The sequence below is a fragment of the Hyperolius riggenbachi genome, chromosome 4 (assembly GCF_040937935.1).
Source record: "Hyperolius riggenbachi isolate aHypRig1 chromosome 4, aHypRig1.pri, whole genome shotgun sequence".
NCBI classification, from domain to species: domain Eukaryota; kingdom Metazoa; phylum Chordata; class Amphibia; order Anura; family Hyperoliidae; genus Hyperolius; species Hyperolius riggenbachi.
The window spans coordinates 274,409,455-274,437,410 of record NC_090649.1 but is presented as its reverse complement, the minus strand read 5'-3'; the positions used below and the strand labels follow the sequence as shown (position 1 = coordinate 274,437,410).

The 27,956-nt window shown below is 41.5% G+C and overlaps 1 protein-coding gene across 1 annotated transcript in view; it reads right to left on the bottom strand.

The window, feature by feature from the left end:
* Positions 1 to 76: 76 nt before the first annotated feature.
* METTL24 (methyltransferase like 24) overlaps positions 77 to 27,956 on the bottom strand; it is a 97,571-nt gene continuing 69,691 nt past the window's right edge. The window contains exon 5 of the mRNA XM_068231280.1: positions 77 to 7,284. Within this exon, the coding sequence (XP_068087381.1) occupies positions 6,973 to 7,284 (312 nt within the window). The 3' untranslated portion in view covers positions 77 to 6,972. The remainder of the gene's footprint in view (positions 7,285 to 27,956) is intronic.

The following is a 27,956-nucleotide window of genomic DNA, read 5'->3' as shown; positions in this document are numbered from 1 at the left end:
AAGACCTCTGGCTCGTATAAAGAAGACAAGCACTGCCGGTAGCATTCATAACACTAGGAACTTTATTTTACACATTGCTAGAAAAAAAAAATCAAAAGGTAAAGATATTTACACAGTGCCATTTCATGTGCCAGTATAGCATTTCTTCACAGGTAATCAGCCCATTCAAATAAATATCCAAAGAGACATACACAAAATAAAATGTAATATTTCACAACACAATCCAGCTGTGTTTCATGAATTTCACGTTTATATCGCTGTTACAGAATGGCATTACATCATCATTAAATAAATAATCTGCATATCACTGGATTGATTTAGTATAAAGACCATCTGCTATTATGACACAGCTTATCAGGAGTGCTTAGGATTTTGCTGGAGCAGAGTTGATGTTTCCACTGCAAATATACTGGAGTAGAAGTGAACACAAATATTTGGCCTTATGCTTTTTAGATGTAATATACCTAAACCCTGCTTAGGCCACAGCAATGCTCCCTAATCACCAACCACTTGGGAAGTTCTGTTGGATGTAGTCCTGCAGAGTTCATACCTTTTGGTGTAATGCAGGAGCCTCATGACTGCTTCTACAAGCACATAATCCAATCCTAATTGGGTTTTTTTTCAGGTTCTAGAGATTATATTTAGAAACAAAGGCTCAGTTCCCATGGTCCATTTTCCTAGTGTAGATGGTTTCAATAAAACCATTTTTCTTACTGTATAAATGTGTTTAGATGGCAAAGGGATACTTTACTGAAAATATTTTACTCCAAATAATGACTATGAATATTTTCTATAATGATTGAGCAGTGCTTCACTATTTCTTTTGTAGTTCATGGCTATTAAAATTGACCTTTTCAATTTGCAGCCAGCTATAAATCTCCATATACTGTATGACCAAGCATAAATTGCACTTTTCAAGCTTAGAACCTGTACTCTGATTTTAATACAGACAGCCCAGACATTTTCACATCCTACATCAGTAATAAGCTGTATAAAGCAGTAACTTTTCTTGCTTAATTTTAACAAATGCATTTAACTGGCAGAAATTCTTTCATTCATAACCTTGCTGTCTATGTAAGGACCATTGTGGAGTTGCTGCACGTATACACAGTAATAAGGTAAGCACATTGAAATAATGTTCGCAAACAATCTTTGACCTGTATAGTGCTGATTTTATTTTCGTCAACTAAAGTGGAGTTTCTTTCTCAGGACTCACACCTACATGCATGGAGTTGTGTGTGTAGATGGAGTGTAATATCTAGTAGATTTAGTTCTGGATAAAAAGTCAGTGAGGCCCAGTACAGCTCTACCAATTATGTTGGTGCTATATAAATAAAAAATACTTAAATTCACAAAATGTGTATTTTGCATGATTATATTGTATGAATAATGTAATTTAGATATAGTGGTCCCTTAAAGGGTACCTGTACTGAGAACTATATAGATGTTCCCATCTTTATTCCCTTCAGTTTGGATTTAGGTATTTCAAAGATTAGCAGGGTACATTATTTTAGCTTGCTTACTTTGTTAGTACATGCATATAAAACACAGCCATTCCACTGTGTGTCTAACGAACTGTCAGATGGGATTTGCTGTCAGTCAGTGCAGGTGCTGGAAATGAGTAACAATGACCTTTGCCCCTGTACAGCAAGGTGGACATTTATAGGAAATCTCTACACTAAATATGGCTGCAAGGAAAAATTGATTGTATTTAATCAATTACAGCAGTAAATAAAACATTAAATAACTGTTTCTATTTGTGTACAATAATATAAAATATCAATCATGAATTATACATCATAGGGTGTAAATATACATTTCATATTTATAAGCAATAATAAATGGCTCTAAAAACTACCTGGGGAAAGAGAATTCTTAATTGCATTAAGATTTGAGCAGCACTGGTTTATATTCATGGCAACTGCATTACAAAAGTGGAATGTGCGAGACACCATCACAAAGATGCAGCAAACATGCAGCCAGTGAAGTCCCAGATGGGTCAGGACACCTGATCTGCATAGTGGGTCTGGCGTTCTCTATGCAGAGGATCAACATTCCAGATATGCAAGGAAAAGTTTCATAAGGACGTCTTAGGCCTGGTTCACACTGGCATGGATGGAAAACGCATCTGTGTAAAAACGAATCCATGGCACGGATCATTTTTTAAAAGGCTCAGTCTTCCATCCATGACCCTCCATTCCACTAACATGCGGTCAAAGCAACACATCCGCCATCTGGAAAAATCACAGCAGACTCAAACTTGCTTTCCATTAACACTGAATCTGTGCTCATCTGTTCTACCTAAAAATGTTTTTGTTTTTTAAGGCACACGAGACTAGGGGAGCTAAGCAATGGCTAACATTAACAAAACTAGTGAGCTGACCAGCATTTGGTGGTCTGCAAAATGGTACCTGGGCATTTCACTGTTGCAAATGTGTGTTATTTTACTTGTGAGGATAGTGGGGGAAAACACCTTCTCCAGTTTTCCTATACCCACACCTCACTCTGCCTGTGAGTAGTCGAATAATGTAAGGCCAGAAGGAAAACAAACTGAGTGTAACAGGACTTAAAGGGAACCTTAACTGAGAAGGATATGGATTTTCCCTTTTAAAATAATACCAGTTGCCCGGCTCTCCTTCTGATCCTGTGTCTCCAATACTTTTAGCCACAGCCCCTGAACAAGCATGCAGATCAGATGCTCTGACTGAAGTCAGACTGGATTAGCTGCATGCTTGTTTCAGGTGTGTTATTCAGCCAATACTGCAGCTAATGAGATCAGCAGAACTGCCAGGCAACTGGTATAGCTTAAAAGGAAAAATCCACATCCCTCTCAGTTTAGGTTCCCTTTAAAGGCACATATATTAGCATAACTGTGACTCAGTGGGCCGTTTGGATAAAGAAATACAATGTTAGCAGTTATGAAAAAATTACACAAGGGTACATACAATCCACAAGAAAAAAATCTTGACCTTAAGTGTTCAATAGTATTTTACTATGATGCTTATACCTGAAAATATTGTAATATATGTATACTACCTCCCCATAGTTCATAGTCCCTAACACTCTTGAAGTGACTCCAGCATGGTCTCCGCCCTTCCAGGTACACTTCTTGTTTATGTAATTGATTGAGGTGAGGCGTGGCCTTCGCTCACGTTACCGCCTCCTTTGCACTACATCTTGAGGCGTTTTTCGCCATTATGATGCCTGGAGCACCCCTTCTCTTGATAAAGCAGCATGACTGCCGCAATACCGGTGGAGTTGTCTGTCGGGGGCTCCCTCCCCCTGTTGAACACCTCGTGGCTGCCATACCTTCTCGGGTGAAGTATACTGCTTAATGCTCTCTGCACCATTGCCCTCAGCATCACAATCACTGTTTTTCACAAACTCTGCATCTCCATGCTATTGCATGTTTCTCCAGAAGTGATTCATATCTGGTCTATATTGTCACAGGTTTACGATTCATTTTTGTTCATCTTTATGGTTTTTTTTACTGATAACTACTCATGCTTGAATTTTTTAAATGCACAGACATTGTGCGTTACATAAGCAGGATCTGAACCCGGGTTCAATCACTGGGGAAGCTCTATTGTGAGCACCTCAGGCGATAGTCTAGCCTATTGATGTTTTCATTGGTGGTTCCATGATACAATAGTATTCTATGCATATTGGTATACATATTGCATAAGGTGTGTGACATCACTTTTTTAAATGGTTTTATTTCTTTATATAGTGTTATGATGGATTAATAACTTGTTTATACTTTCCTACATGCATGTGTGGTGCTATTCTATGGGCCATATTGTTTCCTCTTGCTAATTGTTATTTAATGGCTTAGCACACCATTTGTTGCATAGTGTTGCAGAAACTTTTTTCCTTTTGATTCTAATTTTATTTTTGTCAATACATTTTCTTGTATTATTCTTGTCCATAGCATATGAGCCATATCAAGTTTTTGTGTGTTTTTGTGATTTCTCAGAGGCATCAGCCTTGCAACTGATAATCTTCTTGGCATCCTGTGCCAGTATTATATTAGGATTAATAACTAATAATAATTAACACTACAACCTTACTAGTTGGGTGTTTGAGGGACATGTCTATGTTATTTGGAGGACAGGTATTCTGACCTATTGTAACTGTATTACTGACCTATCCTATCGCCACACCCCATTCTTACCATCCACAGCTCACTGACTTTCAATTTATAATGGCAATTACTATTTATGGTGGTGATCATTATTTTGCAATAAAATAAAGCAGCAATCATTCTAATCACCACTTCATAACTATGGAGAACTTCAGTACAGTGGTATTAAATTATGGTAAACAGTGGCAGTCCAGCATAAAATGTATTGCATGTTTCAAGCAAACCTGAAGTGAAAATATACTGATGAGATAAACACTGGTATCTATAGTCACAATCCTGAATAGGACTTTTCTGGAACCCCACAGTCTTATTTTGTACTTAAAAGTAAAAAAAAAAAAATCCTGTTTACTTCCTATAAACTCCACCTTAGATAACTGGGGGTAGCACAGAGTATTGCTAAGAGGGGAGAAGACCTGTTTATTGCAGCACTGACCACACAACACTCGTTATCTTTTGTTATGTTACAACATATCAGATGGATGTCCGGTAAACTCTACACATTTTCTCTCCAGCATAGTGTGAATCTAGCCATAACTTTCTCGGGAATGGCATGGCAACTTTTTTTGTGAACTTTCTTTTTAAATCTGTTTTCTCTACTAAGAAGTGTACCCTACGGTAGGTATACACATTCAATGAGTGCCACCAGCAGGATCAAGCGTGATCCTTTAGATGACATTGAGGGGTGCAAACTGTGTACAGACAAGCCCCACAGCTACATTCGAGGGAACCATCTGTTTCTAGTGAGGAGGGACTACAGGCAGTGAACAATTAAATAGCTTCTGGTGAGTGGGGTGGGGAACATTGCTGGGGAACACTGTTGCTTGGGCATCACTGTTGCTAATGATCCAGCCTACCACATTTTTAAGCAATGTCAGGGAATACAATACCTGTATACACCCAAGATTCTCAACTGAGCAGCCGCCTCAGCCAATTGTCACCAGGGGTGTGTATGTAGCTTTAGCCACACAGAGTTTTATCAGTTCTAATTGGTTATCACTGAGAGTTGCCCAGTATGGCTGCAGTGAAACATTCATGTATAATACAAAATTTCTTACCCTTAGGGCCTGTTTCCACTAGACGCGTTGCTATGCGGAAACCGCATCGCAATGCAAGGAAACTGCAACCAATTGACGTCAATGGAGTTTCCATTGACATGAATTTACTTACGCAATCCGGCATGATGCGACGTGGGGGAAATTATGGGTAACATGCAGCAGTTTTCCGTAGCACGCATCCGAGTCCCCATAGCCGCCGACTGGAAGCCACATGACTGCATTCGGTTGTACAGCGATCGCCTCACATCTACTATGCTAGTGGAAACGGGCCCTTACAGTGAGGGTGGAGAAATTAAAAATGGAAAACAGACTAGTTCTAAGTATGACTGAGAGAGACTGTACACACTCTTATCTCATCATGTTGTATATCACTTTAAAGAGAACCTGAACTGAAGCTAAAAAGTCAAAATAACTATACGCAGGTCATACTTACCTCCTGTGTAGTCAACTCCTCAATCACTTTCTCCTCTCCAGCGTCCCGTTCGTCCACTGTGATCAATGGAATTCTCCGTCCTCCATTTTAAAAATGGACCTTACCCCATAACAGCTTTCTGGTCAGCACACTGTTAACCTGTAATATCACCCACTTGAGCCATAGGGAAACATGAACATTAACTTGCACATTCAGTTGTAACTGACAGCTGCTGATATATAACTGACAACAACTGGTATATTTCAGTTCTCACAAAATATTGTCAGAACTGGAAGGGATCACTGTAAGAAGAAAATGGTGAGTTTTTGAGAGGAACTGACAGTGAAGTTCGTATGTAATATTCATTTGCAGTTACATCATGTGTTTATTTTAAATTATTTTACTCAGTTCAGGTTCCCTTCAAGTACCATTTAAACAACACTTTTATAAATGTGTCATTCTAAGAAATGCCATTGTTTTGAATGACACTTGTTTGCAAACAGTCAGCTGGCCCATGTATAAAAAGGACTGTAGTACAAATATGTTGTTCCTCTGGAGCCTGCCTTATGGGCGATGTTGGAACAAGAAAACCAGATATTTTATGAAAAATAGAGAGCAAATCTCTACGTTTTAGTATTCAGAAAGTGTCTCAAAAGCCAACAAACAATCATTTTTTTCGATAACTTCATTCATATGGAAATAAATGATCATATTTGACAGATTCACAGCATTAAAGAATCCAACTTTCGATAATATCTAAACCAGTAATTGTCCAGCGCTGTGTAATATGTTGGGGCTTTATAAATACAATAAATAATAATAATTATAGTTGTGATCATATTTATGAAAAAACATTGAGCCTGCTGGTTCACCATTTCTTTGAGGAAACAATAAAAGGAATGTTCAAGATCAGTGGGCGCCACCAGCTTCTCTGTTTTCATACACTATGATCTGAATAATCTGATCGAAAATACCATAGTTCACTAAAAATTGTACCACTAATGGGCACCTTAACATACATGACACCAGACAAGCTGGTTAGAAAATGAATGCACTTTTGAGACTCAACAATACAACTAAATTTGTTAAATATGTGTCTGAAAGAAAACATGTTCGTATAAAATATCCTCCTATTAGGGAAACTATTGCTTGTCGGGAAAATGTGCATATTTAAACCTTTAAAATAAAAAGGGAAACTTTGCTGACCGTGAATTAAATTGGTAAGCAGTATTCATAACACAATTCCATAAAGGTTTATACGGTTTAAATAACTCAAATATTTCTCCATCCAGCAGATTTTAGTGAAATAAAGAAGTCTCTGTGCATTTTGAGATAATAATTTAGTTGAAGCATTCATGTCATCACCACCTGGTGTTAACCCAGCTAAGTATATAGCAGCTACTTGCATTGAATGCTTCTTTCTTGAGGAACAGCTGTGGTTTTGATAAGTCCTTGTAAGTGTAGAAAAGTCTGAAGTCTTTGCGTTCGAGTTCTTTGAGCAAACTGTACCAGTATCTCACCACAGTGCTGTCATTCCCGCTGACCTCAAATCCAGGCCAGTGAAGGTGAATCTCCACAACAAGCTGTCCAATCTGCTCCACAATGCCCTCCAGAACCAGGTTTTCCAAGATCTTCCATTCCGCACTCTCCATATCTGCTTTCAAGATATCAATCTAAAAAACACGAAGTTCGAACCATTACACTTGCCTTCGATGCATGGTCAGTGCAAAGATAATTACCGTAGTTCAATCTAATCCATTCAGAAACAAATATTTGATGTTACAGATCTGGGCTCATAATGTAATGTACTGTTAAATTCCCATCATGAAAATAACTACAGATGCGTATTTTAATAACTTTATTCGATGCCTTTGTACCCCACTTCTTGTGGTTTGGACCTAAAGTTATGTAGTAAATAATATGATGTAATGCTGGGCATGCAGGGAAAAATATAGTAAAGTCACAAACAAAACTGACAAGCTTGTCTATTATTATCCTTTTGTGACACAGTGAAGTTTGTTTATAAAAATGTCCTCAAATTTATTAGGATTTTGCCTGTATAGATAAAGCATTCCATTTTGAATGGCAAAAGTGCACTAAACAAAAATAATATGGTATACAGGGCCGGATTTCTGGCAAGGCCACATAGGCCATGGCCTAGGGCACCAGAAATTTAGGGACGGCTCAGTGAGGGGCAGTAAAGCTGTTCTGTGCAGCCATCCCTATCTACAAGGACAGCTTTAACCCTTCGTACTCTGTGTCCTGTACTTGTGTCGTCCCTGCAAGACCTGTAAGCTCTATCCCTGCAGGTACACATCAGCCTAATTCTCATGGTGACACAGTGGGTCCATCATTAACAAGATGGCAAGCATAACATAAAGTTCTTAAGGAAAACACAACTTATATTCTATACGCGTATTACTAAAATACTTATTGTCTGTAACATCCAATGATGGAAAGTAAGTAAAATTCTCATTGGGGCACACAGAGAAAACAACCATACAGACAGTACAGTTGGCCTTGGGCGGTAAAAAGTACAAATCCGGCCCTGATGGTATATCACACCAGTCCTCAATAGTGCTGGCCAGAACAACATATGTATTCATACAGAAACATTATCCATTGCTAGGATTATATTGAATCATTGTGGGCCCATCCTTTACTATTGTTTAATGGCTTTAGAAGTCTTAGGGTATAGCACCTTTGGAGCCTGAGTGGTTTTTAATGGTACATTACTAGTTCGTACTCTTTAAAGTGTACCAGAGCTGAAAATGAAAAAGATTTTATACATATACCTGGGGTTTCCTCCAGCCCCATCCACCTGGATTGCTCCCATGCCGCCGTCCTACGCGGCCGGGTCCCTGCACTCCCGTCAGTCGGAGCCAGTCTAGCGTTAGAGAAGTGTGCTGTATGTGTATCTCTCCAACAGCCGCTGGGGAGATACGTAGAGGGTGCACTTCTACGTAGGCTGGCTCAGATGACGTCAGTGACAGGACCCGGCGTGGGAACGATCCAGGCGAATGGGGTTGGAGGAAGCCCCAGGTATGTATAAAATCTTTTTCATCTTTTATCTCTGAGTCCCTTTAAGTGTGCTTAAAATATCTGAAAATGGAGATGTGATTGCTAATAAAATGTATTTTCATTACTGATTCCTAGACCCTACCTAATATACTGGCATGTCACTCCCAGTATGTACAACTAAAGCAATTATTTTGTATGTGTTGGTCTCCATTTGAAATATGTTTTCTAAAAAATAGTAATTGCCTCAATTTGTTATAACTTGTGTCTGCAACGAGGGTTAAAATGACTAATTTAAGTTTGTTTCTTGATTAACCACTTCCAAACCATAGATTTTTTTTACCCTTCAAAACCAGGGCAATTTTCACATCATGGTCCACCCATTCATTCGTTAATAACTTTATCACTACTTATCACACCAAAATGATCTATATATTTTTTGCGGCACAAACTAGGCTTTCTTTGAGCAGTTTTTTTTTCTATAATTATTTTATTTTATATGCATTTTACAGGTAAGAAGAAGAAAACAATAAAAAAATACATAATTTCAGTCATTAAAGTTTTAAAATAAAATGTGCTATTGTAGATAAAACCCACACCTTTTATTTGCCTATTTGTCCCGGTTATTACAACGTTTAAATTGTGTCCCTAGTACAAATGTATGGCGATAATATTTTATTTGGAAATAAAAGGTGTATACTTTCCCATTTAGCGTTTGTTTTTTTTAATAATATATAATAACAAGCCTTTATTTACAAAAAATAACAGTAATATACCCTCATGACATACATATATATAAAAAAAAGTCCCTAAGGTAACTACTTAGGGACTTACAGTATGTATATATTTTCTTTTTTTTAAAATTATGTAATTTTTTTTATTATTTTGGTAACTATCGGGTAGGGTGAAAGGGGTTAAAATAAAAATGTATTTAAATTGTATTTAATTGTTCTATGTAATAGTATATAATAGTTTATGTGGATGCATTTTTACTCTAAACAGTATATGAGAACTGGCAAGTGTAACTATTTACTTTCACTTTGTGAATAAAAGCCGATATTTCGCTGACACCTCCTTTTATTCATCACAGGCACTGTGAACAGGTTTGGGAACAGCTGTTTCCCATTCACTGATCACAGAATGGCGGGACTGCGATGAAGGTGAATGGGAGTGGCACTGCAACGGTGAATGGCGGTGGAAAGTAAACAATACGCATATCTACGCCACGATCCATGAAGTATACAGAATGCGTTGATATGTGCAGCAAAGATCCAGAAGTGGGAAGTGGCTGGATAGTGTAATGGTTAAGGGCTCTGCCCCTGACACAGGAGACCTGGGTTCGAATCTCGGCTCTGCCTGTTCGGTAAGCCAGCACCTATTCAGTAGGAGACCTTGGGCAAGACTCCCTAACACTGCTACTGCCTATAGAGCGCGTCCTAGTGGCTGCAGCTCTGGCGCTTTGAGTCCGCCAGGAGAAAAGCGCGATATAAATGTTCTGTGTTTGTTTGTTTGTTTGTTTGTTTAAAGGACTTCCAAGGTGAAAATAAACTGATGAGAAAAACAATTGTATCTATCCTCCTTCTCCTAAAAATGTCATTTTTTTTTTAGATATTCCACCGTTTTATTTTATATTTCAATCTAGTTTTTAAGTTTTTACTGGTTCATTGTCATCTTCACAGACGAATGCTAGAACTCAAATCTATGAATTATTGACCCTTCTTATCTCTTTCCTGTTTTCAGAAGCCATTTACCGATAGGAAAGTATTTTATGGCTGTAATTACTTATCAGTGGGGGTTATGCTATAGTCTGACCCAGTCCGACCCGGTCCTGACGCAGGCAGAAACTGTCACTTGCAAACCTGATGTTTAACTCTTTCAAGCAACGAAAGAAAAAAAGGAAGCCTAGTTATAGTGCTTGGCACTATACATACAAACAACTATCTCATCATGACATGTCACCTCGGTTGTCCTTTAATAAGTGTCTCATTTTAAGTTAATTTAACTTCACTTAAGTATAAAAAAGCATTACTTTAAAGGACTCACAAGGTGAAGATGAAAATCTATTTTTAGTCACCTGGGGCTTCTTCCAGCCCCTAGCACTCATGTAGGTGCAGAAGATCTGACCCCACCAGTGGGTTGCGATCATTACGGGCGGACACCGAAGAGGACTAGGACTGCAGGAGAGACTGAAACGGCTGCTAGGGGCTGGAAGAAGCCCCAGGTGACTAAAAATATATTTTCATGTTCACCTTGAGAGTCCTTTAATATGCTTTGTATTTATTTTATTTGGTGCTAAACGGACCAAACGTGACTTGGTGCCTGATAATTAAGGCATATTGCTCACAGTAAACATCTTTTCAATAAAGCAGTAACACTATAAATATGCTTCTCATTACACAGTACTAAACCTAATAGAGTCACTATAGAATATATTTTGTATTGTAACAGGTTGTATGAGGAACCATACAGAAGACAGAAGGCACAATGTTGGGTTCTATATTATACACAGCATCAGTGAGCAACATTGCCAACATGCTGCACTCACATATCCTCATCTATTTCCCTTTCACATACCGTGTTTCCCCTAAAGTAAGACATCCTCCGAATATAAGCCCTAGCAGCAGCCCACATGACACCAGCAAGTCGCGCTCAATACAAAGCCTGGATACAGCCGCAGTATAATGTTGAGCTCTAAAGTCCTGTATGTGTGTCAGGCAATTTGTGTTTTTGTTGGAGCCAGACCTCCTGTTCTGTCCTGATAAGCATCAGCAGCACTTCACCTCTTCCCAGGACACACAGCTTATCCTATCATAGCTCTGGGGAGCCTGACTGAGAGTTCTCTGCCTGCAAGAAATAGACTCTTACCCACATGATCAGCAGAATCAATTTCTTGTAAGTAAGAGCCAATATCTGCAAACCACAAGCTCTGTGCATGCTGCTTGTGTTTCAGCATGGCATGCAGTATATACATTTTGCATAGGAAAACTACCAGTGTTTCCCCCCAAACTAAGACATCCTCTGAAAATAAGCCCTAGTACATCTTTTGGAGCAAAAATTAATATAAGACAGTGTATTATTTTCGAGGAAACACGGTAGAAGATCATATAGCAGTTTTCTCTCCTCTTCACAATGTCAAGCCATCAGTTTTAGGTCTGCACTCTGTCCTGAGGGCACCTGAAAAGCCTTACCACGCCTTGTCTGTCAAGATAAGAACAGGTTATTACTGCTTAAACATGATAAGATTTCAGACTTTTTGTATGTCCGATAAGCATGGAATGAACCACTGGCATATTTACATTCTCAAAGCTGAAAGCCGCCTAACCATCCAAACCATGTTTGCAAGTCAAATATACAATGTCTATATCTTATTGCATTATAGTAGCTACAACAATGAGCAAGGCCATTCTAGCTCTCTCATAATGAGGATCTACCAGCAAACTTAAACATGTGTTAAAAAGACCCAACTAAATGAAACTTCACTGTCCATAAAATAATCCGATGCTGCCAAAATAAAGCACTTTCTTTTGCAACCCCTCCATAATTGGGAAGCTATAATGTTTTTTTTTATTTCCATACTGAGACTTGGATTAATATGCGCCACCTTACAATATGCACTATGCATGTGTTTACACACCTCCCTTCTAATCTTTGCCTCTTCGAACGCAGCTAACGACGCACTCCTGACCCGCCGGCGACCGAGAAAAATCTTCTGCATGGATGGGTCGACGGGAATCGACAGCAATGATCAATTTCGGACGGAAATCGATCGTTCTGTCAGCGGTGTGCGCTGCGATTTCACAGCCGTTTCAATCACTGTGATCGAAACGGCTGTATATCGGCGGGAAAATCGTTAGGTGTATGGGCCCCTTTATTCTTAATCTCAATTCTTTAGCCTTAACCCCCATTCTGAAGGGAAATTTCTTCACATCTAACTTCCTAACCCTAAGTGACCAAATTAAATTCCCCTTACACTATCTCTTAACAATAACCCTCCTAAACAATGTCTACAACTAACCAACACTAACCTTCCATCGTCTTTCATCCAGTGCCAAATGCATTCACTATGGTCTGATATCTTTAACCACTTGAGGACCCACCCTTTACCCCCCCCCTTAAGGACCAGCGCTGTTGTAGCTGATCTGTGCTGGGTGGGCTTTGCAGCCCCCAGCACAGATCAGGGTGCAGGCAGAGCGACCAGATCGCCCCCCTTTTTTCCCCGCTAGGGGGATGATGTGCTGGGGGGGTCTGATCGCTCCTGCCTGCTGGGTGTTGCGGGGGGGGGCACCTCAAAGCCCCCCTCCGCGGCGAAATCCTCCCCCTCCCTCTCCTACCTGGCCCCCCCTTGGAGATCCGGGCTGCACAGGACGCTATCCGTCCTGTGCAGCCAGTGACGGGACGTCCCCTGTCACATGGCGGCGATCCCCGGCCGCTGATTGGCCGGGGATCGCCGATCCGCCTTACGGCGCTGCTGCGCAGCAGCGCCGTACAAATGTAAACAAAGCGGATTATTTCCGCTTGTGTTTGCATTTAGCATGCGAGCCGCCATCGGCGGCCCGCAGGCTATTCACGGAGCCCCCCGCCGTGAATTGACAGGAAGCAGCCGCTCGCACGAGCGGCTGCTTCCTGATTAATCAGCCTGCAGCTGGCGACGCAATACTGCGTCGCTGGTCCTGCAGCTGCCACTTTGCCGACGCGCGGTATGAGTGCGCGGTCGGCAAGTGGTTAAAGATGATGTTTCATCTATACAACAGCAGCCACTGCAACCCCACCCAGCAAATTAAACTTCTTGATAGTCACGAACCGTGTTCGGTTATCATAGCCAAACACCAACAATTTTTGCTGATGCGCCAAAGTCTAAGTTAACATGTTTAAACACTGCAAAGATTTCACAAGGCAAGCATGCTTTGGCATGTGAAGTCATTGCAGTGTTTAGGGGTTGCCTAGTGCCTGTGTTGTAGCTGGATGCACAGTAATGATCTGAAAATCAGGAGTGTTTTTCTTTTCAGTGAAATGGTATATTGATGACTTATGAGTAACCCGCCTAGAGGAAGCCATTCCTTATTGACATTACACTGCAATCTCAGAAGGGATCTCTCCTACTCTAATGGTTTTGACAACTATTAGATATTTGGCACATTTATGTATTATGCATTCATGCTTGTTTTTTACTATGCAAAAGCACATCAGAAGATAGTGGTTGCTTTATGAAACATTAAAGGACACCTGAAATGAGAGGGTTATAGAAGCTGCCATATTTATTTGTTTTCTCTCTGGCATCAGACGTATCTAAATCACGCACCTGAAACAAGCATGTACCGTAGCTAATCCAAGCAGACGGCTTGTTTAGGGTCTATGGCTAAAATTATTAGAGGCAGAAGATCAGCAGGACAGCCAGGAATTGTGCGTTGTAATTAATTTAAGGTGCGTTATACAGAAGATGAAAAATTATCTCGTAGGAGAAAACTTAGGAGAACAGGTGAATTGCATATGGGCCAGTGCTTAGAGACTGAAAACTGAAATAGAGGATCTTTAATTTGAATATGGTGATAATTATCACTCAGTCAGTCCAAGCTATAATTGGGGAAAGGGAAGGCTGAAGTGACTTGTACTCATTACACAGCGTTCTTTTGGCATATGGTATTTATTAGTGACATCCTCCGCAGATTTCTAGTGTGCTGACTTTGCCTGCCAAAACTCCTAGCTCTCAATTTACCATAAAACTGCAGGAAATTGCATAATCTTGCTGAAATTAATCAAACCCAAACTGCAAATCTGTACTGTCATCTAATTGTACTTTATAACTTTTAATTGCAACCTCCAGATATCCCCCATAAATGCTTGGATTTCACTTACAAGCTTCTCATATTAAAGGACCTGCAGCCATTAGATGGTCATTACATAATCCTAATTGTTTATGGCCTGCTGAGAATAGTATATCCCCTAGCTGATGGATCATACAGGCACTAAATAAATGTCGCCCTAGGTGACATTCATTTTCCAACATGACAATGACCTCATGCACACAACAAAACGAACCACAGAGTGGCTGAAGGGTTTCCTCTCACATCCCAAAAACAGACAGATTGTCCCTAGATTGCGATACATACACTACACAATACATACATAGACATATAACTGTAGTAGGGATTAGATTGTGAGCCCCTCTGAGGGACAGTTAAGTGACAAGACTACAGTGCTGCCCATTATTATTCATACCCCTGGCAAATTTTGACTTAAAGTTACTTTTATTCAACCAGCAAGTAATTTTTTGATCGGAAATGACATAGGTGTCTCCCAAAAGATAATAAGATGATGTACAAGAGGCATTGTTGTGGAAAAAAAAAACATTTCTCAGCTTTTATTTACATTTGAGCAAAAAGTGTCCAGTTCAAAATTATTCATACCCTTCTCAATAATCAATAGAAAAGCCTTTATTGGCTATTACAGCAATCAAACGCTTACTATAATTGCAGACCAGGTTTTTGCATGTCTCCACAGGTATTTTTGACCAATTATCTTAAGCATTGAACTCCAAATCTTTCAGGTTGGAGAGTCTTCTTGCCATATCCCTGATCTTTAGATCCCTTCACAGATTCTCAATTGGATTCAAGTCAGGGCTCTTGTTGGACCACTCCAAAACACTAATGTTGTTGTCTGCTAAACATTTATTTACCACTTTTGCTGTGTGTTTTGGGTCATTGTTATGCTGAAATGTTCACTGGTGCCCACGGCTAAGTTTCTCTGCAGACTGAGGAAGCCCTTCAGGAAGCCCCCTGATTAAGCCGGAAGCCGGCTAAACTGTCGGGAGCTCCTCTCGTCTGCATGGGATGCCACGCCGTCCTGACCCCCGAACACAGGACAGTCCTGGACCCGTAAAAGCCGTCTGCCATCCTGAGATATGCAAGTCGCTCCTGATCTTTGACCCGCTGCTTGGGTCCATGAGCGCTACCTATTGCCTACTCTGCACAGCTCGGAAACTGTAAGGCTGATTACAGACTGTTTATAAGCCGTGACAGTCCACATGCCTGCATGTGGTAAGACTATGCTATTCTGCTGCTATGCTATTCTGCTGCTCTGATCATTGAGCCAGTGGTTTGCCCAAACAACGATCTGGTTAGATTATGCAATGCAAATTGAACTGCCTGATGTTTCCTATGGCGGCAATGGCCGCATGAACTTGCTGCTTTTGAATGCACTTACTAACCTGCTTTGCATGAAGACGCTAATCTGCTTGATCATCTGGCATATATAGCTGCATGCTGAGGAAACTGTCTAGGTAATGGAAATAGCTGCATTGTATTTACCACCTGAACATTTCTAGGCTGCAATTCAGAGTACACTGATTCCCATGCATGGAGGACTGCCATTGTCATTTTTCATCCCTAGTGTTTTCAATATACGGCGTTGTGTGCATGCTTTAGGTATGTGTGTGTCGGGTGGTTGTGACGGGGTGGCCATTCCATGTGATTTTAATGCACCATTTAGTGTTAAAATATTTTTGGATTAATACCATTTTTTGCTATTGATTTCTTAAGTACAATGTTTGTCTAGCATGTTTATATTATATAATGACCCTATGATATAGAATTTGGACATGTATGTTCCACTATTTAATTACCACAAATTTATTCTCTGCAGACTGCCTGATGTTGTCATTGAGAATCCTCATGTTCCCTGGTCCATCGGCTGAAAAACATCCCCAAAAGCATTAGGTTTGACAGTGGGGGATGGTGTTCTTTGGGTTGAAGGCTTCTCCTTTTTTACGCCAAATGAAAGAAACATCATTGTGACCAAACAATTCAATTTTTGTTTCATCTGACCATAACACAGAAGACCAGAAGTCTTCTTCTTTGTCCAGATCAGCATTTGCAAAGGCCAAGTGAGCTTTTGTATGCCTTATGTGGAGAAGTGATGTCCTCCTTGGTCTGCATCCGTGGAATCCAGCTGTGTGCATTGTCCGTTGGATAGTCTGCCTTGAGACATTGCCACCAGCAGAGCCCAGATTCACCAGGATGGCTAGGTGCGGATCCTAGGATTCTCTTTCACCGCTCTCACTATCCTCCTGGCCAGCACAGGTGTCACTTTTGGCTTCCGACCATGTCTTTTAAAATTTTCCAGAATGCAGAACATATTGTATTTTTTAATAATGCTTTGCACTGTAGCCACTGGAACTTGAAAAGGTTTAGAAATGGCATTGTAGCCCTTTCCTGACTTGTGAGCAGCCACAATGCGCAGCCGCAGGTCCTCACTGAGCTCCTTTGTCTTAGCCATGACTGTCCACAAACCAACTGCAGAGAGCTGCTGTTTTTCAACTGTTGAGTTGATTAAAACAGCTGTTCCCAATTAATTAGGGTAATTAGGATGCTTTAGAACAGCTTTTACTATTTGAAATGGTATAGAACTTTGGATTTTCCCACAGACTGTGACAGTTTGTGAAGGGTATGAATCATTTTGGACTGGGCACTTTTTGCTCAAATGTAAATAAAATCTGCAAAATGTTTTTCCCACAATAACGCCTCTTGTACATCATCTTATTATCTTTTTGGAGACACCTTATTACTTGCTGGTTGAATAAAAGTAACTTTAAAGAGACTCCGTAACAAAAATTGCATCCTGTTTTTTATCATCCTACAAGTTCAAAAAGCTATTCTAATGTGTTCTGGCTTACTGCAGCACTTTCTGCTATCACAGTCTCTGTAATAAAACAATGTATCTTTCCCCTGTCAGACTTGTCGGCCTGTGTCTGGAAGGCTGCCAAGTTCTTCAGTGTTGTGGTTCTGCTATGAACTCCCCCCTCGGCCCCTCTATACACACTGCCTGTGTATTATTTAGATTAGGGCAGCTTCTCTCTTCTCTCTTATCTTTTACAAGCTGGATAAATTGTCCTCTGAGCTGGCTGGGCTTTCACATACTGAGGAAATTCAGACAAGGGCAAAGCTGTTTGCAGGAAGAAAAGAGCAGCCTGAAACTTCAGTGCCTTGAGAGATGCAGGGGGAAAGAAACACACAAATGATCTCTTGAGATTCAAAACGAAGGCTGTATACAGCCTGCTTGTGTATGGATGTATTTTCTATGTGTGGACATACTGTACATCAACCTACTTCCTGTTTTGGTGGCCATTTTGTTTGTTTATAAACAAACTTTTTAAAACTGTTTTTAACCACGTTTAATGCGGCGAGGAGCGGCGAAATTGTGACAGAGGGTAATAGGAGATGTCCCCTAAAGCACTGGTATGTTTACTTTTGTGCGATTTTAACAATACAGATTCTCTTTAAGTCAACATTTGCCAGGGGTATGAATAATTATGGGCAGCACTGTATATACTCTACACATTGCTGCAGAAGTTGGTGCTACATAAATACAAAATAATAATAATGTCCTTGTGTGGCGTATGCATGTCTCTCTCATTACAATTAGGCAGCTTGTGCCCCCCACAATATTTAACCAGGCAGCAGAATGTCCCCCAAATAAGCAACATCCCCCCAAAGTAAAATATAGGCAGGCTCTTTTCCCAAATAACAATAGGCAGCAAGCATGTCACAGTGAAACCACAGAAGCCATGATAGACCCCAGTGCTCAGATAGTGCTCATTACAGACCCAATTAATGGGTGGCTTCCTCCCTCTCCACTTCCTTAACTGCATTCCATGACAGATCCTTCATCATAAGTTCCAGTAAAAGACTGTCTCCCAAATCAAACCTTGAATTTCAGACTGCCCAGAGTGATAGGCCACAGACACAAGCATTGACCCCAGTGTACTGTTTTGCTTTTGTTTTTTTGTTTTACAGAATATAGCTTATACACTCTGTTCCAATATCTGTTGCAGTAAAGCTGCCAAACGCTGACCTTTGCAAATGTTATTATAGAAAAATTGTATTCACTCTTATTTGTAAATATTTACATGTTCAATCAATATTTAATACAACTGATAAACTTGAAAAGAGCTATGTTTATACTAAAACATAGAGCAATATTTTTAACTTTAGAAGCACATAGATGTATTATTTTGATAAAAGTACTTTATCAAGGTTTATAAACTTCAACCTAGCTAATAAAAGTTCACGGGGCAAGAAAAATTTAGTTTTCTGGACACACAGTCTAAATCAGGGATGTCACACTCCAGTCCTCAGGGGTTCAAATTAATTTATGGTACCAAACCAGGAAATGTGTGGTTCATCAAGTACAATGCAGCTCTCCATTTCTCAAGCCATCCTAAACACTGACACAGGGCCATTTCTAGCCTTTTTCTCACCCCAGGCAAGAAGTCCTGCTCCCTCCCCCAAAAAACAAAACAAAAAAAAACACACACACACACACGGTAGAGAATATAAGCCATGTACCTTTGTGTCTTACAGGATAAATGCATAATACAGGGATACAAACAACCCGCCGATCTAGTCACATTTCGTTGCACATCCCCTTCCTTCTGGCTAGACTTTAATGAGAGGTGGGACCACAGCTTCTGCTGCGCAGTGCTCTGCATTTACACACTGGGCGGGGGGAGTGCAGGAGGGGGGCAGGGACAGATAGTGGCACGAGAAGACAGAAGGGGGGACAGAGGAAGACACACAAGGGATGGACAGGGGGCCAAATGTAGCACAAGGGGACAAAAGGAGGCACAGGGGGACAGAAGAAGACATGGGGGCCAGAAGGAGTCACAAAGTAAGACAGAAGGAGTCACATAGGGGGACGGAAGGCGGCACAGTGAGGGGGGCAGAAAAAAGGCACATTGGGGGACAGAAGGAGGCAAAAAGGGGGACAGAAGGAGAAACAGAGGGACAGAAGGAGGCACAGGGAGACAGAAGGAGGCATAAAAGAAGACAGAAGGAGGCACAAAGGGTAATGGAAGGAGCACAGTGGGACAGAAAGATGTGCAGGGGCAGAAGTAGGCACAAGGAGACAGAAAGAGGAACAAAGGGGACAGACAGGCACAAAGGGGGACAGAAGGAGACACAGTGGGACAGAGGGATGAGCAGGGGGGCAGAAGGAGCCACAAGAGGACAGAAGGAGGCACAGGAACCAGAAGGAGTCAAAGGGGGACAGAGAAAGGGACAGCGGGATAGAGAATGGCACAGAGGGACACACAGGGGGCAAAGGTGGCACAGGGGGACTGAAAGAGACAGAAGAAGACAGAAGGAGAAACAAAGCAGGACAGAAGCAGACATAGGGACACACAGGGGGGCAGAAAAGGCACAAGGGGGCAGAAGGAGGCACAGGGGGACAGAGGGATGTACAGGGGGGGGGTGGCACAGAGGGACATAGTGGAACCTTCCTTCACCTTACACTATATGGACCTTGTGATGTTTGCTCTCATGGGATCGTCAATAATGCTTCTGTTCAGGACACCGAACTTCCTGCTGCTGCACACACACAGCAGAAGCAGGTGATCAAACATTGATGGGCATAGATATGGCCCTCAAGAACTGGAGTTCGACACCTGTGATATAAATATATCGCCTCACTGAAAGGGAACGGATGCTGCAATCTGCTAACTACAGAACTCAATATTGTACTTGAGTAGAAAGTCATTAGGCATCTTCCAGTGCAATCTGGTGAACTTTAAGTGGAAATATTTGGGCAAAAACTTCAGGTTTCCTACAAGTGTAGTACATCAGCTATTAGCATAACCCAAAAATGCTTGCTTCCTTTTTAGTATAGAATTATACCCACTCGTATTTTGAGAAAATTCCCTTACACATACAAACTTGTCTTTAAAATGAAAAGTAAGACATGGAGATGCCTTAAATAACCCTTTGTATACCACATAACAGACCCAATTATATCATCACAACATACAGGGACACACCCCCTGCCAGAAGAGTCAATATGAGAGGTTTTATAATTACTTTGACCTTGCATATACACAAATGCCATACAGCATACATTGCTGGAAGCTCTGAATATATCCAGAGCTGCCAGTTGTAAGGGCTTTTCATGTTTAAAATACCTAGCCGGCTGGATGAAAGTAAACCTTCAAGTCAAAAAAGAGGGCTGCACGTCAAGATGTAAATCCTCTGGCTCAGTTGCTCTGTTAGTACATCCTTAGCTTGAGTCACTTGTTAGTAAGGTTTAAAGAACAGCTATCAAAGAAACTGTTTTTCTGTAAACACCACATGCCTATAGAGCTTTTAGCCAGCAACACTAGAAAGCATTTCAAAAGTATCTTAGCACAGCCTGTGTGAAAAAAATTATTTGTTTACCAGCTGTCTGTAACAATTTGTGTCAGCATCAGATGGGGGGTGGCAGGCAGAGCTGAACTTCTAGCTACGTTACACTCCTCTGTCACTATTCACAGAGGAATTGTTTACTGTTTGTTTCGGCCCTGCCTGCTTTCTCAGAGATCATATGAGAACAGACCCCCCCCCATCAGAATGAGATCTCCCTGGCTTTAAACTGTTTGCTTTAGACTGAGTGGCAGAGAGAGAACACACAGAGCTGCAGATGATGATGAGTTATGTGCACACTATTTAAAGCTATATTACTGTTTTCTATCATTCTGAACAGATTCCAGTCACAGTATTACTGCCAGTGAATATTTTTTGTGTATGCTGGATGTGCTGGACACAGTCCTCCATGGTAATGCCCACAGTGAAAACTATGTAAATGTCATAGTTTCTTCACATAAAACATAAAAATATGAAAAAATGCCTTTCTATTGCTATTTGCAAGTAATTACTTGAAGTACATTTGGCATTTAGAATTTTAGTTACCAGTAACTTTGATAGTTGTCCTTTAAGCTTCCCTGCTCTCTATAGATCAGCAGTGTTTGCTCACCCAGATTAACTAACTTGCCTTTTTTTTCCTCTGTACTAGCGAGCGGGGCTACTTTCAGTTTGCTGTTGAACTGCTTCACATGCATACGTCTATCAACAACTGCAATGCAAAAAAATCCAAAACAAAACAGACACAGGCATGTTCTAAGTAGGCTTATTACTGTATGTACCCATGTTTATCTCATCATGTCACATATCAGTTCAGGTACTTATAGGTGACATGATGATCCCCCATATGCAATTCACTTTTTCTCTTGAGTTTTCTCCTAGGTGATATTTTCACATCATAAAACGCCTTTTAAAACCTCAGCAAGCAAAAAAAAAAAAATACTTTTCACCAACTTTTAGGTATTTTTTTTCAATTGCAAAATGCTTAAACGTTATTTTAAATAGGAGTTAAAAATTATGTGGGAGAAAAATGTAATTGCATATCGGCCGATATGTGTTTCATTAGTTTCCATATGTGTTCATGAAAAAGTTGTTCTTTTTTATTGTTCCTGTGCGCATGCACATCTCTCCTCGTGTTGCTCCCCATGATAGTTAACGGCAGAACCACATTTGTGATGTTAGCCTTTGTTTCCTAGATACTAGGTTACATGATAACAGCCAGCACAGACTATTGATAAGCATATGTCAATCCAGCCTCAGCAGTCCTCGTACCTAAGGATACAAATAGTGCTGCATCTAGTGCTATTGCATATGTACTGAAACATATTCATGTTCTTGCAGATACATTTTAATAAGCATGCGATGAAGCGCAGCCAGCACAAATATTGTTGGATTACAATTCTGCTTTGATATTTCCTGCTGTACCAGAGTCGGCCCTGATTACATTTTCTATATTTCCATTGTTTACAGGCAGCATCCCTTTAAATGATACATTTCTGGGAGAGGCAACATTCCAAATTCCAACCATTATGACTAATTATCTATAGGACTCGCTACTATGATTAAATTTAGCCTAACTCCTCGCTATGAATACGGCATGGCATTGGCAAAGATGAAGAACACAATGCCAGATGCTAGCTTTGATTTAAACAAAGCTAATTAAATAGCTTCAAGGAACATGGGCTCTAAGCAAATAAAATGAAGAAAACCATAATTAAAACTGCCTTTGTCCACGTATGAATCATATTGTGGTTTGAACAGCAAGTTAATGCCTGACTACTGATGTTTTAGGATGGCTGAATTTCCTAAACATCAACTGTTTTTCTGCATGAATATATGTAGTGTTAACAAAAGTAACCCAATTATTAAACCTCAAGCTGTACTTGAAGAGGACCTAAACTCAGAACTTCCTCGCTGCAACAAGCAATGACCTTTAAAGAATTTACAGAAATCTTACAAAAACCCCTGCAGTGCCTACTTCCTGGTATCCTGGGGGCACAGAAAGGGTCAACCTCCTGTATTTACATATTAGCCTAGAACAATGGCAAGGCATGGTAGACAGAGCTCAGAGCCCTAAAGGTATGTACACACATCCTGATTTTCTGCCCAACCTGTCGTCCAACTCGTAGCTTGAACCACAATTTGTACGTGTGTATGCATAGTCGAGCAACTGATAACAGCCGGTTTGCCCAATCCGCTTGGACCAACTGTTGTTGAAATGACTGTCAGGTCTGTACGTGTGTACAAATGACCAGTGGTCGTTTGACCAACTAATAAGGTAAAGCGAGTTGGACAAGATTTGGACAAAGAGTCAGACGACATGTAAATTAGTTTGTCGGATGCTTTGTTTGGACATGTGTACGTGACATTTAAACGACTTGTTGTTTGCCTGACAAGTCGTTCAAATGATAATCAGGCGTAATGTTGGACATGTGCACGCACCTTAACCACTCACCGACCGCCCACTGCACAGGGGCGGCCGGAAAGTGGATCCCGTAAGGACCGCCGCATGTACAAGAGGTGGCGGTCCTTGTACGGGCATGGGCGGAGCGATCGCGTCATCCGTGACACGATCCTCCGCCGGGGATCGATGGCCGGGGATTTAGCCTCCAGCTCGCCGGCCACTTAGCAGCGCCGGCGGGCGGAGGAATACACATATCCGCATGCAAAGCGTATAATAGGCTTTGTAATGTATACAAAGCCTATTATACAGGCTGCCTCCTGCCCTGGTGGTCCCAGTGTCCGAGGGACCACCAGGGCAGGCTGCAGCCACACTAGTCTGCACCCAATCACACTGATCCCCCCCCTGCCCCCTAATCGCCCACAGCACCCCTCAGACCCCCCCTGCCCACCCCCAGACCCCTGTTTGCACCCAATCACCCCCCTAATCACCCATCAATCACTCCCTGTCACTATATCTCAACACTATTTTTTTTTATTCCCTAAACTGCCTCCTGCTCCCTCCTGATCACCCCCCCACCCCTCAGATTCTCCCCAGACCTGCCCCCCCCCCTGTGTACTGTATGCATCTATCCCCCCTGTAATAACCCATTGATCACCTGTCAATCACCCGTCAATCATCCCCTGTCACTGCCACCCATCAATCAGCCTTGCGGGCAATCTGATCACCCACCCACACCAATAGATCGCCCGCAGATCCGACGTCAGATCACCTCCCAAGTGCATTGTTTACATCTGCAGACAAAAAAGGAGGATCCGCAAGCCAGACTAGGTAGAAGTGTAAAAAGGTTGTAGTTTATTAGAAAAATCCACAGACATGGCAATAAAATCACAGGATCAACTCACGCGTATCGGGCCTACCATCTGCCCTTAATCGTAGTTAAAAATGAACCTGTTCAAGGAGGAATTTATATATATGAATATATGAGACCAGGAGGGAGAAAACTCCACCCCTGGAAAACTACAAACTGCTCCTTAAAGGGATATACATCCTCAAAAAATACAATGTAATAATACAATAATAACATCAAAAGACAGCATAACCACTTCAGCCTACAGCTTCGAAAATCTTATGCATCCAAGCAATGTTCACCTCCCATTCATTCGCTAATAACTTTATCGCTACTTATCAAAATTAATTGATCTATATCTCGTTTTTTCCGCCACTAATTAGGCTTTCTTTAGGTAGTACATTTTGCTAAGAGCCACTTTACTGTAAATACATTTTAACAGGAAGATTAAGATAGAAATGGAAAAAAAACATTATTTCTCAGTTTTTGGCCATTATAGTTTAAAATTAATACATGCTACAGTAATTAAAACCCATGCATTTTATGTGCCCATTTGTCCCGCTTATTACACCATTTAAATTACGTCCCTATCACAATTTATGGCGCCGATATTTTATTTAGAAATAAAGGTGCATTTTTTCAATTTGCGTCGATCACTATTTACAAGCTTATAATTTTAAAAAATGTAATAAGATACTCTCTTGACATGTATATTTAAAAAGTTCAGACCCTTAGGTAACTATTTATGTAGTTTTTTTTTTTTTAATTGTAATTTTTTTTATTATTTTTTTTAATACAAAAATGTATTTGGGTAATTTTAGTTTGGGAGGTAAATAGCCAATTTTAGATGTAAAATAATGTATTTTTTATTCAATACAGGTATGTGGGTGCAGTTTACTATTTGGCCACAAGATGGCCACATTCAAAAAGTTCCTAGATGCGAACGATGTCGCATCTAGGAACTAAAATGAAGAGAAATTGTTTCCTGGGGGCAGAAATACCACGCTCTCTGATGAGAAAGCGTCGGTATTTCTGCCGGGGACTTGGATCGGTGAATGGGAATTATATTCCCATTCACTGATCGGGGGGGCAGCGGGAGGCAGCGGGGGCGCGCGCGGGCGCGCGCCCGATCGCGCGCACCACACGGCTGCAGCACCACTGCCTATCTGGACGGATATATGCGTCCAGATATGGCGAAGTGGTTAAAGGATATAAAAGTGTTGCCACTGAGTTCTACAAAGATTCATATGTATATTGCAATCGTGCCGTGTTGGTACAGATACATATATATATTGTATAGACACATATAATAAATACTGCTGGACAAAGGAAAGGAAGGAAAACACATCTATGAAGGAAGAACAGTATAGTGGAGAGGCATGATGGATGTAGTTTAAGAAGGGACAGATTCTCAGTATGTATAGACCAGGCTCAAATCCCACTTTTTATTCAAACCATGTGGAGTGCGGGTGCCCAGTCTATGGATCCAAAAGGCCTCACGTTTCAAGAGCAGTTTTTGCATATCACACCCTCTAATTGGACTGACTACCCGTTCTACTCCCTGAAAACTAAAGGAAGTTAAATCACCTTTGTGCACAGTTTCAAAGTGTTTTGAAACTGCAGATTTGTGCCACAATAGTGCTCCGCTATGCGTGCTCTCAAATTTCGGGTAGTGCATCCAACGTATTGAATGCGGCACAAGTTACAAGAGATAGTATAGATAACATATTTAGTATGGCAATTAACATATTGTTTGATTGGAAAGCTTTTATTATGCACAAAAGAGAACACTGAGTTGCCCCTTCTATGACACTGGCAATAATTGCATGTGGAAAAGCCACAGGGGTAGGAGCCCACTGTGGCTAACCATGTAGGGGTACGAGAAGCCGAGGGGGACCGAAAAAGACTTGGTGAGAGAATGGACCCTAAAGTTCGGGCCCTTCTAGCGGAAAATCGACATCCTCTGTCCAGGATGGTTTTAAGTTTTGGGTCCGGATGCAGCACCGGAATATACTTTTTAACAATACTAGTAATCTTATTAAACTCCAGGCTGTAGCCGGTAACAAAAGTGACCTTGTCCTCTCCGGTCTCACCCCAGGTTCTACTCTTTAGCAAATCTGAACGTGGTCTCCTAAGACCCCTGTGACGTCCCACGGCCAATTGTTTCTTTGTGTAGCCTCTTTGTTTAAGTCTGGTTTCTACCAGATCACATTCTCGTTCCAAATCATATTGGATTCGAACAATTTCGTGCCGCCCTAGTAAATTCTCCTGTAGGGATGGCGTTAATGGTGAGTCTGGGGTGGCACGAATTGGCAAGCAAGATGGAATTGCCTGCTGTAGGTTTCCGAAAAGTTTGTGTGGTAACTAAGTGTGATAAAGGATCTCCCTTAAGGGTGAGGTCCAAGTAATCAATTGAGACCGGATCTGAACTCATGGTAAAATTCAAATTAAGGTCGTTGTCATTGGCATAGGTCAGGAATGCCCCCAGGAGGGCAGGAGGACCCCCCCCACACCAAAAGCAAATCATCAATTGTTTACATCTGTTCTCTACCCTAAACACCCACTAATTACCCATCAATCACCCCCTATCACCACCTGTCACTGTTACCCATCAGATCACACCCTAATCTGCCCCTTTCGGGCACCCAATCACCCGCCTACACGCACAGATTGCCCTCAGACCCCCCCTTATCAATTCGCCAGTGCATTATTTACATCTGTTCTTCCCTGTAATAACCCACTGATCACCTGTCAATCACCCATCAATCACCCCCTGTCTCTGCCACGCATCAATCACCCCCTGTCACTGCCACCCATCAATCAGCCCCTAACCTGCCCCTTGCGGGCAATCTGATCACCCACCCACACCAATAGATCGCCCGCAGATCCGACGTCAGATCACCTCCCAAGTGCATTGTTTACATCTGTCCTCTACCCTAAACACCCACTAATTACCCATCAATCACCCCCTGTCACTGCTACCCATCAGATTAGACCCCTATCTGCCCCTAGGGCACTCAATCACCCGCCCACACCCTCAGAACGCCCTCAGACCCCAGCCCTGATCGCCTCGCCAGTGCATTGCTTGCATCTATTCCCCCCTCTAATCACACCTTGAGACACCCATCAATCACCTCCTGTCACCACCTAGCACACCTACCCATCAGATCAGGCCCTAATTTGCCCCGTGTGGGCTCCTGATCACTCGGCCAAACCCTCAGATCCCCCTCAGACCCCCTTCCGATCACCTCCCCAGTGCATTGATTGCATCTATTTTCCCCTCTAACCAACCCCTGAGACACCCATCAATCACCTCCTGTCACCCCCCTAGCACTCCTATCCATCAGATCAGGCCCAATACAACCTGTCATCTAAAAGGCCACCCTGCTTATGACCGGTTCCACAAAATTCGCCCCCTCATAGACCACCTGTCATCAAAATTTGCAGATGCTTATACCCCTGAACAGTCATTTTGAGACATTTGGTTTCCAGACTACTCACGGTTTTGGGCCCATAAAATGCCAGGGCGGTATAGGAACCCCACAAGTGACCCCATTTTAGAAAAAAGACACCCCAAGGTATTCTATTAGGTGTATGACGAGTTCATAGAAGATTTTATTTTTTGTCAAAAGTTAGCTGAAATTGATTTTTATTGTTTTTTTTCCCACAAAGCGTCATTTTTCACTAACTTGTGACAAAAAATAAAATCTTCTATGAACTCGCCATACACCTAACGGAATACCTTGGGGTGTCTTCTTTCTAAAATGGGGTCACTTGTGGGGTTCCTATACTGCCCTGGCATTTTAGGGGCCCTAAACCGTGAGGAGTAGTCTAGAAAACAAATGCCTGAAAATGACCTGTGAATAGGACGTTGGGCCCCTTAGCGCACCTAGGCTGCAAAAAAGTGTCACACGT